Source organism: Plodia interpunctella, chromosome 1 (assembly GCF_027563975.2).
Source record: "Plodia interpunctella isolate USDA-ARS_2022_Savannah chromosome 1, ilPloInte3.2, whole genome shotgun sequence".
Classification (NCBI taxonomy): domain Eukaryota; kingdom Metazoa; phylum Arthropoda; class Insecta; order Lepidoptera; family Pyralidae; genus Plodia; species Plodia interpunctella.
In genome coordinates, this window is record NC_071294.1 from 8,098,890 (window position 1) to 8,116,868 (window position 17,979).

The 17,979-nt window shown below is 35.6% G+C and overlaps 3 protein-coding genes across 5 annotated transcripts; 1 reads left to right on the forward strand and 2 right to left on the reverse strand.

Annotated features, from left to right (window-relative positions):
• Positions 1-3,304: 3,304 nt before the first annotated feature.
• Positions 3,305-12,951, reverse strand: mnd (minidiscs). The gene is made up of 6 exons (XM_053757037.1): positions 11,773-12,951; positions 9,443-9,661; positions 7,388-7,545; positions 6,235-6,347; positions 5,471-5,795; positions 3,305-3,945 (listed from the first exon to the last, which is right to left on the reverse strand). Exons 1-6 carry the CDS (start codon positions 12,056-12,058, stop codon positions 3,553-3,555), a joined length of 1,494 nt encoding a protein of 497 aa, XP_053613012.1. The 5' UTR covers positions 12,059-12,951; the 3' UTR covers positions 3,305-3,552.
• A 154-nt stretch (positions 12,952-13,105) lies between these two features.
• Positions 13,106-16,520, reverse strand: LOC128677923 (uncharacterized protein). Of its 3 annotated transcripts, none has more exons than XM_053760294.2 (5): positions 16,315-16,520; positions 15,577-16,183; positions 14,914-15,088; positions 13,803-13,919; positions 13,106-13,441 (listed from the first exon to the last, which is right to left on the reverse strand). In XM_053760294.2, exons 2-5 carry the CDS (start codon positions 16,180-16,182, stop codon positions 13,125-13,127), a joined length of 1,215 nt encoding a protein of 404 aa, XP_053616269.1. In that variant the 5' UTR covers position 16,183; positions 16,315-16,520; the 3' UTR covers positions 13,106-13,124. The 3 variants fall into 3 exon arrangements, with proteins under 3 accessions (XP_053616269.1, XP_053617075.1, XP_053615477.1); XM_053761100.2 differs by having other exon boundaries at positions 15,577-16,205; positions 16,315-16,501; XM_053759502.2 differs by having other exon boundaries at positions 16,377-16,493.
• Positions 16,521-16,686: 166 nt separating this feature from the next.
• mRpL10 (mitochondrial ribosomal protein L10) lies at positions 16,687-17,906 on the forward strand. Its single transcript, XM_053766034.1, has 3 exons — positions 16,687-16,849; positions 16,938-17,444; positions 17,630-17,906. The coding sequence occupies exons 1-3, from the start codon at positions 16,831-16,833 to the stop codon at positions 17,848-17,850; spliced, it is 747 nt and encodes a 248-aa protein (XP_053622009.1). The 5' UTR covers positions 16,687-16,830; the 3' UTR covers positions 17,851-17,906.
• The last annotated feature ends 73 nt before the right edge of the window (positions 17,907-17,979 follow it).

The window sequence follows — 17,979 nt, forward strand, 5'->3', positions numbered from 1 at the left end:
CAAAAAGCAAATATAAATTATATTCACCACACTATTCTTATCAAAATACTTAGTTATATACAAGGTGAGGCATAAAATAGTGTTTTGTGTGTTATTACACATACAGTGTCGCGTTGCGTCTTTTTACCATACAGGGTAGACGTCGAGGCAAACAGAGCCAAGTCTAGAAAATTGAGAAACTATCTCTCTCTCATATGACAAATTTTAGGACATACATACCTTAGAACCATTGGTATAGGCTACATAAATAATGTGTTTAAATTATATTGTTTTTTGTGAACCTATCTATATCTATCTGACCAGATCTAGGCTGTTTAGAATTGTAAGTTCTTTTTGCCTTCTTGTGTAATTCTAATAATGCTGACGACTTCAATATAAGAATGTCGAAAACGTGTGACGTTAAATATTTATCTAACTTGAAAATCAATTGATCCTATTTCTGTTAAGAGACATATATATTTCGCATTTGATTGCTCTTAATGTTCACTTACAAATTCGAAAAAAGAAGATTGTTTTGGAAAGTGGTAACTAAACTGAGAAAATTAACTTTTATTTACTAACTTCTCACATTAAATATACCTTTAGATGATCTCGTTTGGGATGTATGACTGTCCGGCCATGTCGATTAAACATCGTGTGAACACCGGCACACCCAAAGCAAACATACGCACCAGCCACCGATATAGATAGCTAATGTCAATACGATAATTTAATGTTTCAGTTAGTAAATACACTTTACACATAGCGAAGAACTTCGGTTTCTTGTTATTTTGTAAAAGTATAAAATTTACTTTTATTATTATACTATTATTATATACTTATATTAATTATATATACGTATATTAATTATATATAATTATATTAAATTATAATACATTTTATTTTGATTTGATGGAAAATATATAAATTCAATATATAGTAATTATACAAAGCGCACGCATGTGTGAATACATAATCTCCTAATTTATGTACCTACACTCCTCTCTTTTAGATTAAATTATATGCGATAGGTATATTGTTTCTGATCGCATTATCGTGTGTCCTAAATATATCTGCGTCCTAAAGCTTTAATATAAGACTGTGCTTTACGACCGGGCTGCCTCAACACTATTTGAGCATGTTGTTTGTTGCCTGTTAGCTGTCAAGGCGTTCCTATTCTAGGGCGGAAACACATGCCGCCGGTACGGGTGCAATATATAAATTACCTACACCATAACCGGGAATGAAATCGGAAAATCAACAACAGCACGGCTCGAGAGATCGGCACGCAGTATTCACGCATCAATGATCTCGATTTTGATTACAAAACGTACAGCCGTGATATCGTGTGTCATGCTGGATGGTCACGAACAAACGAAACAGAAATTGTATTTTTTCTAAATAATGTTATTAGGTATTTTTGGCAATTTCTCGGAGTTTTGTATTAGGCGGTACCTTGGTGCGACATGCAGGAAGCCTTCCGTAGATTTATGTTACAACTTGTAATAGTTATACCTACTAATAAATCTACGGAAGAAAAGAAAATTATCAAAAATGATTTAAAAAATAAAAAATGTTCCCTGAACATATCACTTTTGGTGTTGAATGACAATGATAGGATGTGGTGGAACTAAAATCGTGTCTATGTTTCGGATGTTTTTTCAGCCATTCAAACAATAGCCAATGACGACGAGGTAGATCGTGTGAAAGAAGATTCAGTGGGTACATTACATGTATGTTACATAGATAACTATGTAGTTGTAGGTAGGTACTACCTATTCATTCATCGAGGGTGTTGTGAGAAACGAATTGACATACAAGGCTCGTTCTATTAGTATAACTAAGTATCTTAAACTGTCGCGGTTCCATTTGAAGATATTTTTGTTATTACAAGCGTATGTCTGTTTAAGGAGTATTCTTAAGAAGATAGTGACTGTATGTTCATCTTTCACCATTTAATCTTATTATTTGGAGTAAAGAATCATTAGGACAGTTCATTGTGTAAGGCGATTGTTTGAGTGGTATAATTGTTTAATCAGACGATCGTGTTCTTCTCTTAACTTCGGTTGGAGACTGCACGTGCAACAGGACCTTGCAAAAGTAAAATCAGACTCACATTTGTCACTCGGGCGGAGAATTGGGTCATATGATCTGTATTGTAAAAGGAGTGTTAGCCACGGTTGGCATCCCTTCAATTGGTGTTGATGTTGAGCGTCTATATCTACAGCCTATCCGCTTTTCCCTTGGCGTGTGAGGAGTCTTGTTTGGAGTGCCATACATTGGCAAAGATATGTAGAGCACAACAATATACAAGACTAGTAGCTGTCAAATAATAATACATCTGGAGGCTTGCGGTTGAATATGATCTGCGATCCGGCGCCCTATCTAAACAGGAATTGACCTCGTAGTTCCTAATGTCATGTACCTACAATATCACGTCTTCATTCCTGGCGAAGTAGACAGATTCTTCGAACTTGAAGTCCTTATTTAACCAGATAGTCGGCTTATGTATTGGTGATATTGAGATTTAAATAGTGGCAGATTGCTGGCCCATAGATTGAGAAAACCCTCAGCATATATATATTTTTTTCCCATATGTAATTGATTTATTATCTGCGCGGGAGAATAAGCGGCTGGCTGGCCTAAGCTTCTGATGGAAGATCATTGACCTGTGTGGCTTGCTAATTGGGACCCATGGCAATTTGCCGGCTTGGCACAATGCAATTAAATCAGTGTCTGATTTCCAGCAGACACTGACGTTAGTTTTTTTAAAATATTTAGTTAATTAATTTGATTATGTGATTATCAATTTTTTTTACCATTTACAGTTGAAACGATGGTCCCTTACTTACTTTGCTGGCTCAATCACAAAACACTCTTCTCTTCTGTGCCCCTTTTTGCCATTCAGCTCTCAAATGATGCTAAATTATATTTAAGAGACATCACGATATGCTTCGTGCAACGGGTTGGAAGATTAATTATTTTGTATGGTTGATTACACAGTTCGGTTTGAAATCCTCGATTAAATATATTTACTGCTCAACAATTAGCACGTGAGCAGGTTTATTCACGTTTTCCTTCAGCGGAAGTAACTACGAACGAACGCAATGACAACAACATCAACTGTGACAATCTATAGATTGCGCTGTTGATGTTGTTGTTGTAGCAGACGCTATAGCGTCTGCTATAGTAGTTCTCTTTTTTTTAATTTACTGTTATAATCTGTGTCTATACATAACTTACAACATGAAATTGGATTGGCGGTGTAGAAACCATTGAAGTATATATGAAAAAATAGAAAACTCATTCAATAAAAACAATAAAATTGAATAATATGAAATTTATTATAATTTTGTACTTAACAATAAGTATTATTAAAAACTTAAATTAAGCATAGGAATCATGTACTGTCGTAAAGCTTATTTATATAATGTTTCAAGTATATATTACGCTTATCACGTCGTCCCACAATAATATATTACATATTTTATTATAGTTCGACGTCGAAAATAGGATAAAAATAATAAGATCACTCATATCTCAGATTTGGAATACATATATCACTATTCAAGATCATAAATCCTTCGAGTCTTCGGGTAGACAGAGGAATAATTTGGAGCACAGGATGTTGAAGGAATGGCAGGCGGACTGCAGCCACTGGGGCTTGGATCGCCAGCGGATGAAGACGCAGTACACGGGGACGCCGAGGAGGACGAAGGCGACGCCGAGCCCCACCTCCTGCGGGTTGGTGAAGCTGGAGCACACCACCAGGAACGCGCATATGACGAGGAACGCGACGGGCAGCAGCAGGCTGACGCGGATGGGGCGAGACATCTGCGGCCGCTTGTAGCGCAGCCACAGCAGCCCCGACACCGAACACAGCGTGAACATGGCCTCCACAGCCGTCACGTAGATCATCAGCGACTCCACGTTGTTGGTCATCAGCAGCACCAGCGTCACCAAGCACTGGGATTGAGAGAAAAAAACGTTGCAATTAAATTTTACCATTTCAAATCGGCTGCAGTTAGTTCTAGCCGGAATTATAGTAGCTAAACCTAGTTCTAAATAGTTACAGTTATTCTTACATGTTATGTATCTATTTAGCAGCTACCAGGCATCTGATAAGATTTTATAACACATCGGGTAAACGGTTAAGATCTACCAACAATAACACCAGAGCGTATCTAATAACCCTATAGTGACTCATTGAACAATTGTACTTTCTAAATGACTTCATTTGATCACTTTCTATTATGAGCGTAGCGAGATGGATTCATGTACATTTACTTTCAAGGACTTAATTGCCAATGTGAATTGAAAAATACAAAAAAAATCAATGTGTGCGACAGATCGAAATGTGTACAGTAAGTCATGAAATAACAACCATCATCAATTAAAGGCTGCCACACACCGGATGCGTCTGCAACATGACGCGTTGCAATTGCAGCACATCATGGTTCACGTCGACAGCGTTGCAGATGCTTTGCGTTGCTTTACATGTGACACCGTCGGTGTACACTAACGCATACAATTCAAATATTAGAACTCATGACGATTCTCAGATACGTCGTGTTGCAGACGCATACATTGTGTGTCTTTATTCTCTCAATCTTTCACATCCATACCACATTTAACATTTGAACTTCCACATTATTACTATAAAATATTAGTAATGTGGCAATAACCCAACTGAGTTTAAAATTATTTCAACAGTAGGAAGTTACATTATTCCTGTGTGTTTATAACCATATATCGTTCAGGAATAAGATTAGTGTGGATGGGAAAGACGCCGCGTACCGTTTTAAAGTTAAAGTTTCGAAACGAAATTTTTATTTTATCTTTAAAATTGTGCAGCAAAAACCATTTCAAATCAATTTGATACGGTAATAACGTTGTCCTTATATTAATGAATATTAGAATGAAACAACCTACTCCTATAACTTAAAATTTAAGCATAATAATACAATAAAATTGACAAATTTTGTTTTGATGACTGACTATTCGAAGGCCCTATATTAATAGAAACACCAGTGAAAATAATACTGTGAGAATTACAATAAAAATATAATTACACATTTTTCGACTCGGCCAAACTCTCCATATTTATAATTCTCTGACCTTGTCTACTACCCTATTCTGAAACTGAAATTTATGACATAGGTATTCATGTGGTCCCTTTTTTTCACAAAATGTATTTTGTCCTATTCTTTTTGTTCTTTATAATACTGATTTTGGCATAATAGGTCTAAGGCATAATTGATTTTTGGCATACAAGTAAATGTGGCAAAATCAACTTTTAGGTTATTTATGCTTCAAAAAGTTATGCGTAAACCGTTATGTGTAAGAACGTTATGCTTAAAAATCATTACGCCCTAGTACAGTATGCTACATCACATTATTGCTTAAATTTTTATTGCGGGAAATTAATTTCTAGAAAGTACCTATATTATAAGTCACGACTTAAATTCGTGAAAAGATAAACAAAACTTACCATAAATATAACAGACGGTACTGGTGTCATCCTCCTAATGTCGATTAACGATATAGCCAATGGGAGATGACCATTCCTAGCACCGACGAAGAATAAGCGAGATGAGGCGTAGATAGCTCCGTTGAGGGAACCAAAGGTGCACAGTGCGACGAACAAGGGCATGACCCAGGAGAATGAACCCAAGATCTTCTCGCTGAAGGTGACGGCAACGGCTTCTGAGGATCGGATCTCGTCGTTGGTCAGAACGGCGAAGTATGCCACATTGGTGAGAGCGTACACTAACGTCACCACTGGCATCGATATGCAAATCGCTCGGGGAAGGTTCCTGGAAGATGCGAGATTTTTTTTAGGAAATTTTTCGTAACGCCATCACTAGAGATATTTCGTGTAACACAATAACGATGCATGTTTTTAGCAGTCAATGTGTAATTCTTACATATTAGAAAAAGAAGTCCTGTCCTGTCGCATTAGTCTTTCTGTCTGTATGAATGCGATAAACTCAAAAACTACCAGACGGATTTTTGTACGGTTTTCACGAATAAATAGTGAGATTCCTGAGGAAGATTTAGGTGTATAATTTATTAGCGACCCGCTCTGGCTTCGCACGGGTGTAGTATTATGCATCTTATACACATATAACTAAGATCTAAGCATATATAGGGACAGTCAGACAGCGTGAAGCTACTTTATTTCATTTATAGAATTATGATTCTACCCGAGCGAAGCCAGGGACGGGTCGCTAGGAGAAAAATAATCGTTATTACCTGTATGGGTCCTTCAGTTCCTCGGTGACGAAGTTAAGATAATTCCACCCGGAGTATGAGAAGAGCCCTGTGTAGAAAGCGATGGCAATCTCTCCCGCTTTCATATTGGTGCCCTGTTGTAACAATATGTAGGTAGGTATTCTTAAAACATTACTTGGATTTTTACGTCTGAATTAGCTTAAAAAGTTATCGCGAAAAAATGATAATTTGGCATTAATTTTGTCTGCGTGTAATAAATGAATGCATAAGTCCATTGTGAACAATATTATTTTCTATTGTAAACAATACCTCACATTCTGATATTTAGAAGATTTTAAGTTAGATATTCAGCAGTACAATAGTAAAATGTAATGTAATGTAAATTCTATACATATATTAATTTTTAGGCCGTAGTATATGCATGATCCGCATACAGACAGATATTTCATAAAATAAATTGGTTTTTAAAATACCTCTCATAATTGTTTTTCTTACACGTGCTAAATTAATTAAGATTATTATTAGTTAGACAAGTTATTATCTGTACTGTTACTATGCTTTATTATATGTTTAGACATATAATAAAGCATTAAGTATTCTTTACCTGTAATATGAGAAAATAGATGAAAAAATGTGGGATCATGATCTGTAGAGGTAGAAACCAAGTTTTAATATATGCTAACTACATTCACACGTAGGCGTAATGGACTTAATGTAAAAGGTTGAAGTTTAATTCAATATTGGAAACGCTTTGAACAGATTCCTAAATAGTATATTGAAATTAACCCATATGTTGCAAACTGCTTTATCGAATTTAATCATATCTATTTAAGATTGTATTAAATTCTTTATACCCAATGTTTCATTGCATAGTTTTGAAATTTGAGTAAGGGAGACAGAAACTTTTTACTACTTCAGAAGCATATATTTTCCAAAATATTGGAATAATAAAAAAAACTATTTTAGAAACCTTCACATAATTTTTAAAGACATATTATTGGATAGTTGCTAACCCACAGTGCTATGTTGTCTAAATAAAAAAAACATCCCTCAATTACATGTATTGGACGACACACGGACAGACGGACGGACGGACAGACAGACATGACGAAATTATAAGTATTCCGTTTTTGTCATTTGGCCAGTGAACCTTAAAAATGACTATATCAATTACCTGCATAATCGACTGCAAATTCTCCGTGTGTTCAGAAAACAAATACCATAGACTGGCGAAGAAGGTGACCAGCAGTGCCAACACTTTGGCCGCTGTGAACGAGTCTTGCAGTCGTGTCACCCACTTCACGTTGTAACAGTTTATAACCGTGAGGAAGCCTGGAAAAAATAATATAACAATAATAAATAAAAAGTAGAAATATATATGGACAAATCACACGGATTTAATTAACCCCGTAGTAAGTTCGAGACATGTGATATGGGATACTAACATAACGAATTATATTTTATGACATTACATAAATAAACTTCTAAGATCCAATCAATCTGACAAAAAAAATTAATCTTGACCACACAGGATCGAACACGGGACCTCTATTGTAGCAATTTAATTTTGATTACACACATATGATCACACCTGTTTGCCATGGGGGTAGATTAAGTTCGATTAAATTTGATAAAGTGGCGGCATATAAGTTATGATCTCGAACATTCCACGGGAATAGAGTTTCATTATTTCCCATAAATAGTCAATTTTACAGATCACACGACAATGACGACAGACTGGTCCTTCAAGGCAATCACAGTGACGATTTGGTGCCCTTACATTCGCCAAGATAATTCCGCACAAGAGCGTACGTATGCGCGATGCGGGAGGAAGCTCGTATTATCCTGTCAGGCCCAATCAACTGCGGCTGCGGCTCGGAGTACTATTTACTGAGCCGATGGACGTCGACACATCGCCCTACTGACGGGACACAACGGCCTTAACTTTATATTTGCTATACAATATCCTTTATTGCACATTATTTTAGGTATACGTTATAAAAATGACAATATGACAATAAGGTGGTTTTGTTAGCAGCGCTGTAAGCTGATTTCTTCCAGTGTTGCTATTCCGAGTGTTTTTGGAGTATAAGCTAAGATTGTTAAGATAAGGGCAGTAAAATATGATTCTGCAATGCAAATCAATATGTTCGGTAAAAAAACAGGCAGTCTGTGACAATATGTGTTTGTGTCACCATGACCAGTGTGCCTAATAAAAATACATAATTTAACTAATCATTTTAAATAATGTTTCCCCGAACTATTTTCTAACTTGTTTATTTTATTCGACAGCTTTCTGTCTAGCTAACAATTACTTTGTAAACAGCTGTCAACCACTATTGTGAAATATCGTGAGATTTAAAAATAAAGATTAAAGAAACCAGTTCAAAGAATCGCCGTATAAGCATATTTATTTTAGCAAAACTTGTGAGACTTGTTCGTTGTATGGGATAAAAATTCAAGGCACCCTAATTTTTCACAACCATATGCATAAATTCACCCCGCATGGAGCTCTATGTAGCGGTAAGTTGGAATTGCCTGATTTATTTATTTATACCCTATAAATTATTGTATTCTTACACGTACAATATAAAAAAATCAATATACAATTGATGATTTACATTATATATATACTGGTGTATTATGATTAAATGAATAATATTTATCTTTGACAAGTTTTGCATAAATTTGTAGCACGGAAGAGATTTCCCAGAGATATGGGTCGCGTCTAGGAATTTAACGCTGTCCATTCAAGAAGTTAGATATCTTCTAACTATACATATATAAAGCGTAGTGTAGGCGGCCACTGCGGCTAGTGTCTCTTTAACGGGTCAAGTTGAATCAAAAAGAAAATGAAATGACCAATGATAAAATGAATAAGAGTTGTTCTCTCTCGCGTTAACGGTTTTAGGTTTATTAAAAAGAGATCCAGGCATTATTGTAAAAAATCTCCTACTAAGAACAAAAGTTCCATTCTTCCTTTAACCAGTTAAGTAAAAAAGCAGCAATAATATAAATTATCGAAAAGTGTTAGCCGTAAAATAATGTAGGACAGACATTAAATATGTTATCTACAAACTTGTTAAATTTATGGTAAAAGATATCTGGAACTAATTAGATAAGTAATAATTTATGTAGTTGCGACGTAAGTTTGCCTTTATCAGCGATATCATAATGAGTGATTTTTTATTGGCTCTGTGTGTAAAAAGGTAATTAGAATGTAACTAACAGGTAATTAAAGCCGCTATGAGGCTTACAGCTTCGACTGGGGGCGTGCAGGCGGGCCAGAGCGGTTGGAGGATGTTCTGGGCGAATGTGAGGGCTGTGATGGCGTTCCCGGTGGGCACCAGGATGAAGAGCGCCACCCATAGGTATAGGAACGCCGGCAGTGACCCAAAAGCCTCGCCGATGTATGCGTAGTCCCCGCCGGACTTCGGGATCATTGTACCTGGAACACACATCAAACGATGACCCTCGAAAGAGTACAGTCACCTATATAAATGAACTAAATGATGTTTGCTGTTGTGTTTACAAGATTTACAAATATGGTACTACCAAAAGTTCATGATGTAAAACATTATTGAAGATATATTAGGAAGAGCTATGGTTATTGTCTGGCACCTTTGACATTTAAACAGTTTTTTTACGAAAAAACGAAGCGTCACGTGTATCTTTAAAAAAAAACTCGTTCTTAGTGAATGTTAATTTATTTTGTGAAATATAAATTGTCCTAATTGTTAAAAAAAAATATCGGTAGCCTAAACCGGCTTACTTTATTATTCTCGTTTCTCTTTTTAGTCCAGGTGCAATTTTACTCTTACATTAGTGAGGTCCATAGCTCACATTAGTTAGAGAAATGTCTTATTTAATTGAGTAAACAAATCTCTATTTGGTTCCCGACGCACGTGGATGTTTTGTTCGTATCTCAATAATATCAGTGTCAGGTGTAAGAATTATTGTGGGGTGAACATAGCCACTGAAAGCAATTTAAAACTCTAAACTCATAACCATAACGTTTTGATTCGCGCATCATCTCGAAAATTGCAACGGATTCACGATTGGCCACTTTGTGGCAATTGCAATGCCACTTGCACCTCGTATGAAGGCGTGGCAGTCAAATGCAGATTACAAATGTGCATTTTCCTGTTCTCTTACGACAAAAAAAGATGACTGGATTTTGTTGGGTTTCGGGAAATTTTCTCTTTCAGCGGCCAGGGAAAATTCTATTTCTATTTAGTAGCACCCAAATAAATAAATAAATATATCGTGGTAACGTTATTTAATGTAATATCGGAGCTAACATTTTTAATTATTTATTTCTTTTTGGAACATTTTATTAAAATCACAAAATAGGAGAGATATCTAATGCATTTATCACTAGATACCACTATATACTACCATATACATACCTAGTTTAGCTTATGTATTTGAATCAAAGTTTGACTCTCTTTATTATATTCTTTTAACATAACACGGAGGCCAGTAACTAACTGGCGAAATTTCAATAAAAATAACGCCAACTTTACTCATATCCCTTTGATACATAATATATGATGACATCCTGTCGTTAATATAAAAACGCATTTTCTTACGCATACTACATATTTTCGTTTCAAATCCTTGCATTTGTATAAAACAAAGTCCACTGCGTCTGTCTGTCCGCGATAAACTCAAAAGCTACTACACGGATTTCAGGCGGTTTTCATCAATAGATAGTGTGATATCTGAGGAAGGTTTAGGTGTATAATTTATTATGTTTTACCCGAGGGACGTGTGGCTATAGTTCATTATAATTTGCTACTCTTATAAATTTTACCATTTGGTTATATATACTTATTCCAAATTACAACTTTCTAGTACATACCAATACTTTTTAAATTGTAAAAGCTTTGTAAAGCTTAACCGCGGACAGACAGATGGAGGTATATAGAGAAATTCCTTGTCTAATAAAGTGTAGATACTGGGTTTCCGAAGGTCGCAATATGTGGGCTAAATTAACAGCCGCAAGCAGGCATAATACTTAGATAACGTAATTATTATTATAAACGAAAACGTTGAAATTGGGGTTCTGTTCTGTATCGCAGAACATCAAATTCCCTTCTCACTACCTGTATATGAAAAGAAATCGGCGACTTAAGATATATTTTATAACACAAGATCGAAACGACAAATTGAATTTTCTTAAAAGCAAAACACGTTTTATGTAATATCATTGAGCTCATAATAGATGTTAAAGATATTATCTTTGTTTCACATGTGCAGTGCAGTCATGGTGATGGATCCACAGCACAGCTGCATTTTACAAGCTAAGACTTTTGTCATACGCAATGTACATTTAAACAATTTTACTGAAAGTCGCAATAACGAAATACTTAATAAGGATTTTTTGATGCGGGTTATTTAAAATACTTGCTTCTTGAGGAAGGGGTCATAGACGAAAGTTTACGTGAGTGAAGCCGCGCACAATCACTACAGCATTATGTTACCTACATACCAAAAAGCAATGATTAATGAACATTTACTTAATACACTACATAGTGCTAATTAAAATGCACTCACCTAGCTCGGCATAGCAGAGGGCACCGACCATGGACAAGAACCCTGAGAGCACCCACACAATGAGGGCCATCCCTTTGGAGCCAGAATGCTTCAGCGCCAAACTCGGAGACACGAAGATCCCAGACCCCACAATCACTCCAACTATTATCGCGACACCATTCAATAAACTTAATTCTTTTTTAAGTCGAACACCACCGTTTGAAGACTTGTCATCATTTTCACCACTTTCTGCACCAACGTCCATCGTCTTTGGTGTTAGTCCTTCAGCTGCTGACACTTTAGCCATTTTTAAGTTGATTTAAGTATTCAAAACAAATAAATTAAGTTAAAGCTAAAGTTATTAACACATGTTTTAAAATCTAAAATAACAGTTGTCGTAACTTTGTTGCCCAAATTTTGAACTGATCGTTCTTCACGCGAACATTGCATCACACTACGGTGAAGTAGCGGGAAACGACCACGTGCTCTACCAAAAACCATAAAACCACTATAAGCTGATAAAGGACACAATTAACTGTCGGGAGTCTATAACAGGAGTCACTGATAACACGAGTCAATATGAATAACTAAAATACACGCGCGTCACAAGTTTAAGTAAGGTTAAAATATTCATTACATTTTTAAAATTAGGAACGTTAGAGTAAGTAATGGTGAACTGTTCAAAAAATTCTAATTATTTTTTTTTATCAATATGTTTATGTATTGATAGAAAACTAAATTTGTTTCGTTGAGATCGAAACTACATCATGCCAGATGGTTAGCGGAGACGATGTGAACACGTATGACGCGTGCTACTTTACTATTCACTTTACCGCTTTGCAGTTAACCACCCGTCTGCCGGTATCGCCGCCGATCGACGAATGAATACCAAAACGTCATGGATCTATAGCCTAAACTAGCAAAGTCAACCTTGCCGAGTTGTAATAAGACATTTTTTCGATACCTCCAGCGAATTCACTGCCAAGTTTGAACAACTGGTTTTTATGTCTCAGTCCTCCAAAGCCACGTGGGCTTACCTTCTGACATACATTTTGACAATATAATATCACATTCAGAAATAGCTCAAGTACATCGTAGGCATCATATCTACTGATAAGAGAGCACGTTGACCGCGCACCTTATAAGATGAATGTCGGTGATTGTAATGCTCACAGGAGCAGGATATGAGCGATTCACTTTAGAGCTCAGCGATACTTGGAGGTCAATGACAGTCTTCGGCCTAACAAATACCAATTGTGTATGTGAAGAAATCATAGCCTGTGATAGTACAATAGAGCAAAGGATCTTCCACATCATTGATGCGATAGGATGTGGCTAAATAGAAAATACAAGATGTTTTTATACAAATTTTATTAATCTTTGTCTTTGTTAATTTCGTATTTAAATATCCTGGCCGTACCATCATCAGAAGTGGTAAGGACAATATTTTGTTTAACGTTGTAGCATAAGTCCAAAATTTCTGACCTGTGACCTGTTAACATTAGACACTGTTCCCCGGTCCTGCCTTCATAAGCCCTCACAGAACCGTCGAGGCCACCTACCACCAACCGGTTCTCCACCCAAATCATCTTCGTAACTCCTGCTATCGAATTCTCGTCCGATTTTGAACACTCGTATCGTATCATTTGGCGCGGTACATCCCAAATACTTATAGCGCCTGTTAGAGTACCTGAAGCAAAATACGTTTATGTCAGAAAGTGAAGATTTTCATAGGAAGGGCTGCTCGGACGGCGATAGCTAATTAAATCCTTATTATAAAAAGAAAAGAAACGCCTGTCACGTCTGTCTGTATGAATGAATAAACTCAAAACGGTTTTTTGTATGGATTTCTCTAATATATAGTATGATTTCTGAGGAAGGTTTGGTGTATAATTTATTATGGTTTTACCCGAGCGAAGTCCGGGCGAGCCGCTAGTTACCTAAGTCTAAAAGTATAAACAATAAAATGGGACTGGCTCTTTTTTGTGCCTTTGTGACTATAACATCGTTCAAGGCCATGTACGAACTGGCTAAGTGTGAATCATACAAACCTGTAGCAAAGTAATCCATCTGAGGATCCTTGGAGAAAGCTATGACCTCCAAGTCATTTTCGGTCTCGAGCTCCCCGACTACTTTGCCGTTTGTTGCTGTACTTAGAACAATTTTACCTGCAGAGGAAATAATAAATGTCATAATGTCTTGACAGAGACCATGTTTTTACATTACACAGATATATTTAGATGATAATTATTATTTATTCATTAATGGTTAATGCCGGGACCAAAACATTTATGGTCAAATTACGTCCGGGCGCTAACCCATCATGAGTCTATGATACTAGTAGCGGTACAGAAGACTCCCGTTTATGGCGGTACTTGTAAGGTCGTGCTTTCGAATCATACTCATGAGATTTCCCCCTTCCAAATCACAAGTTACATTTTGTAGGTATTTTAAAGGCATGTAAACGACGTTAAAACCCGGTAAAGTGAGAGATTGACTCACGCACAGAGTGAGACACCTAAAAATCTTCTAAAAACAGTCAACTCAGTCGGATATATTCTTAAATATAAGAAATTTTATGCTCTTAATAGATTACTACCGAGTTAAGTGAATGGGATATGGGTCTAAGGGAATTACTCTATAGGTTTAGGAATTTGGATCCCCTGCGAAATCGCAATTTTTCCACCATAAACAATCATACTTTTTCTTATTGTACTTTGAATTACAAAGTAGGCAGACAGACAGACAGACAGTGTGACAATTATCCCAATAAGGGTTCCGTTTTATCCTTTGGGTTAATTTATTTTTTGTAAGCTATTTTATTGTGATTTATACTACTGTATTAGTAGTTCAAGTGTCATTATGGCAGACTCAAAAAATAAGTACATGCTGCTTAAAAAATTATGATAGGTACCTACCAATTTATTTTTTTGTGGAAATTCATCTAGCTCTCTCGATCTTGTGAGATTAGGTGAGATTCATAAAAAAACTACCTACTTATTTACTTTATAGTATACATATATATTATTACTGTTACTGATACATATTATTTTTACTTTACAAATCTGTATAGATTCAAAAAACTATAATTTAAAAGATTTCAGAATTTGTATCTTAATGCAATAATATTAGTATAGACAATTAAATTTTATAAAAACTCACCATCTGTGGATATAGAGGCTATTAAGTTGTTGTCATGGTGGGTGTCAATGGCTGTCACTCTGATTCCATGGACATTGTTAGGAATCTGCTGGAGTACTGAACTTGTCTTCAAGTCCCATACTTTAACTGCTCCATCCTCATAACCAGCCGCCAGGCGAACTCCATCATTAAATAACTGGAATAGATAAACAATTTTATTCATTTAATTTAGAGCATCTGTCAGCTGTAAATGCTACACTAGGTTTTGTTGGTATTAATAAGGGTACAAAGTGGAATATTCCATCCCCATCCTGGGTCCCATTATAAGTTTCTCCTGTTACATAGTAAAAATCAAGTATGAATTCAGGAAAAAATGTATCAATAGTTTTAATTGTGTAATTGTATAAAATTTTGTATTTAGATTTCTAATATTTGAGATAATATTGTAAGTAATAAGTAGCTATGTATACATATACATAGTCATATACATATATGACTATTGAAGACTTGAAGACTTCAAGCTAAGAGGCATCACAGCCAGTATAAAACTGGGAATACTCTCAGATGAGTGAGTGTTTTATTAGGCATATTCAGCAATAAATATCTACATTATTTCTTGTGGAAACATGCTGTTGACTATAGACATATAACAATTTTGATAGTAACAAAATAATGACTACAAACCTTTCCACATTCAACTTTAACATTGTGGCCTTGCAAAACCTTTGTATCGCCAGATGGTATTTTGAATATATAAATTTCACCACTGTTAGCACCACAAATTAACACATGTGCTCCAAAGTGCCAGGTTCCCCAACTAAGATCATCTGATTCATACTCAAAAGCGACTGGCCATGGCAACTGTTTATTTTCCTCTAAATTACATTTCCAAACTTTAATGACACCACTCATGTCAGCTGTTGCTAAATAAGTGCCATCAAAGCTGAATCCAACAAAAACCACAGAATCCTTATGTCCAGTACAGTCCATTACAATTTGGCCAGTCTCCACAGACCAAACATAAGCTTTGTCATCTTCTCCCCCGCTTACAGCAAATTTGCCATGAGGGTGCAAATCACAGCAAAATACAGATCCAATATGTTTATCAAACATGACAACAGAGTGGTCTTCAGGTGGCTCTATTTCAAAATCTTCCTCATCATCTTCCATTTCTTCATCAAGTTGTATCTCTTCCATTTCATCTAAATACATTACTCCATCTGCGTCCATCGCAGAGATCTCATCGCCACTTATTGAGGATGGTGGAGTATCCTCTTGAGTATATTTCATACTGGGAATTTTTTAATTATATACTTAATAAGTATAATATAATAGAAAAATAACTATTAGTACAAAGTGAGAAAGAATAATATTGCACAACATTACTTATTTGGCGAATATTGCTTTATCATTGTTTCTTACCTGTTGTATTTTGTCTGGTATATAAATATGAATAAATAGATTGAGTAACAAGTAATAGATACCTCATTCAATTTATTTTAATTTCGCGGATTCACCACGCATTTGTTAAGACTGATTTGAGAGGTTATAGAATTACCAATGAATTGAATACAGCTACGCTACTACCACCTATACACAGTGAGTGATGAATACAGGCAAGTCAATCAATGTCATAAATGTCAAAACAAAATTATAAAGGGCCTATTCATGACGGTCCTCATGTCATGCGTATGCATTATGCACTGCCTGCATGCCCTGCCCGCCAGTTCAGCCAGCCTTCTTTGTCCGCATATTGCTTGCTGCTTCTTTTCCGGTATAGGAAGGTATGTCAATGTCAGGTCGATTAGATTACTTAGACGTCCAAATCGAAAGTTAGGTTAGTTTTATGAGCTAGTTTTGATTTTGTTGATTTGATAACTTGATTATCCAAAAAACAAAATAGGAACATTAATTAGACTATTCAGTGTAAAAACAATAATGGCTTTAGTTAATAGAGGTAAAATATTTAGTTTCTTTTTTTTATCAATTAGCTACTTTCAAGTACGTAACATAACAATAATCATAACAATATTCTTACTTTTCAGTTATTCTGAAATCACAAGCACCGTTTCTGATGGTGAAACGTTTTCGTGGGAAAATCAATATTCAAAAGCCCCGAAAGCCGCATTTTGAAAGGCAGCTTTTAATAGATTTAAGTCAGCCTTTTTATGGGCCTAGAAAAAACAGTTTGCCAGATTTCGCCTTATGTGATAGAGGAGAGAAATTAGCCAAAAAAGAAATAGATAATCCTTTTGAAAGGATTTTAGCCCGAGAGTGTCTGGATTGGTTCAATACATCCAAAATGGTGGTTTTCTTACATGTCAATTCTATAAGCATGGAAGACAAAACACCTATATTTGCATCTCTAAGAAAAAATGATATGCATTTAAGGACTTATGGTAAAAAGATTGTAAGCATGGCTACAAAAGGTACTCGTTATGAAGCTGTGAACCACTTATTTACATCTCAACAAAATATAATTTTTGGTCAACCGGAAAATGCTGCTAAGATGTTCAAAATATTGAAAAAGACACCACAGTTGGTAATTTTGGGTTAGTATTAACTTATTCCACATTTGTGGTTTAGTAATGACTAAAAAATATAGTTTAGTGAAAAACTGATTTCCCATAGAAATAGAAAAAGCCAATTTTAATAGTAAAAAACTGAATAAATTGCTTGTGTATTATATTACTCGTACTTTTTAAATTATTGTTTAACTTGTACTTTTAATTTTCAGCTGGAATTATTCAAGATAAACTAATGTCAAAAAATGAACTATTGGAATTCAGCAAAATGCCCAGCCTTGATATGGCCCGCAGTCAGCTTTGTGCAGTGCTGGACAGTGCAGGCTCCAGTGTTGTGAGCCAGCTTAACCAGAGCCAGCAGATACTTGTTTCACATTTAGAGAAACATGTGGAACTTCAAAATAAACCAAAAATACAAGATGCTGAGAGTTGAATTTTGTGTAATGATTTTAATTTATATAATAAATGATAGTACTATAGTTTTCATAAGCATTATTTATCAGTATTAATGTTCAACAAAACCTAGCTCTTATCTAGTGCACCAAGTATTTTGAGGAAAGTA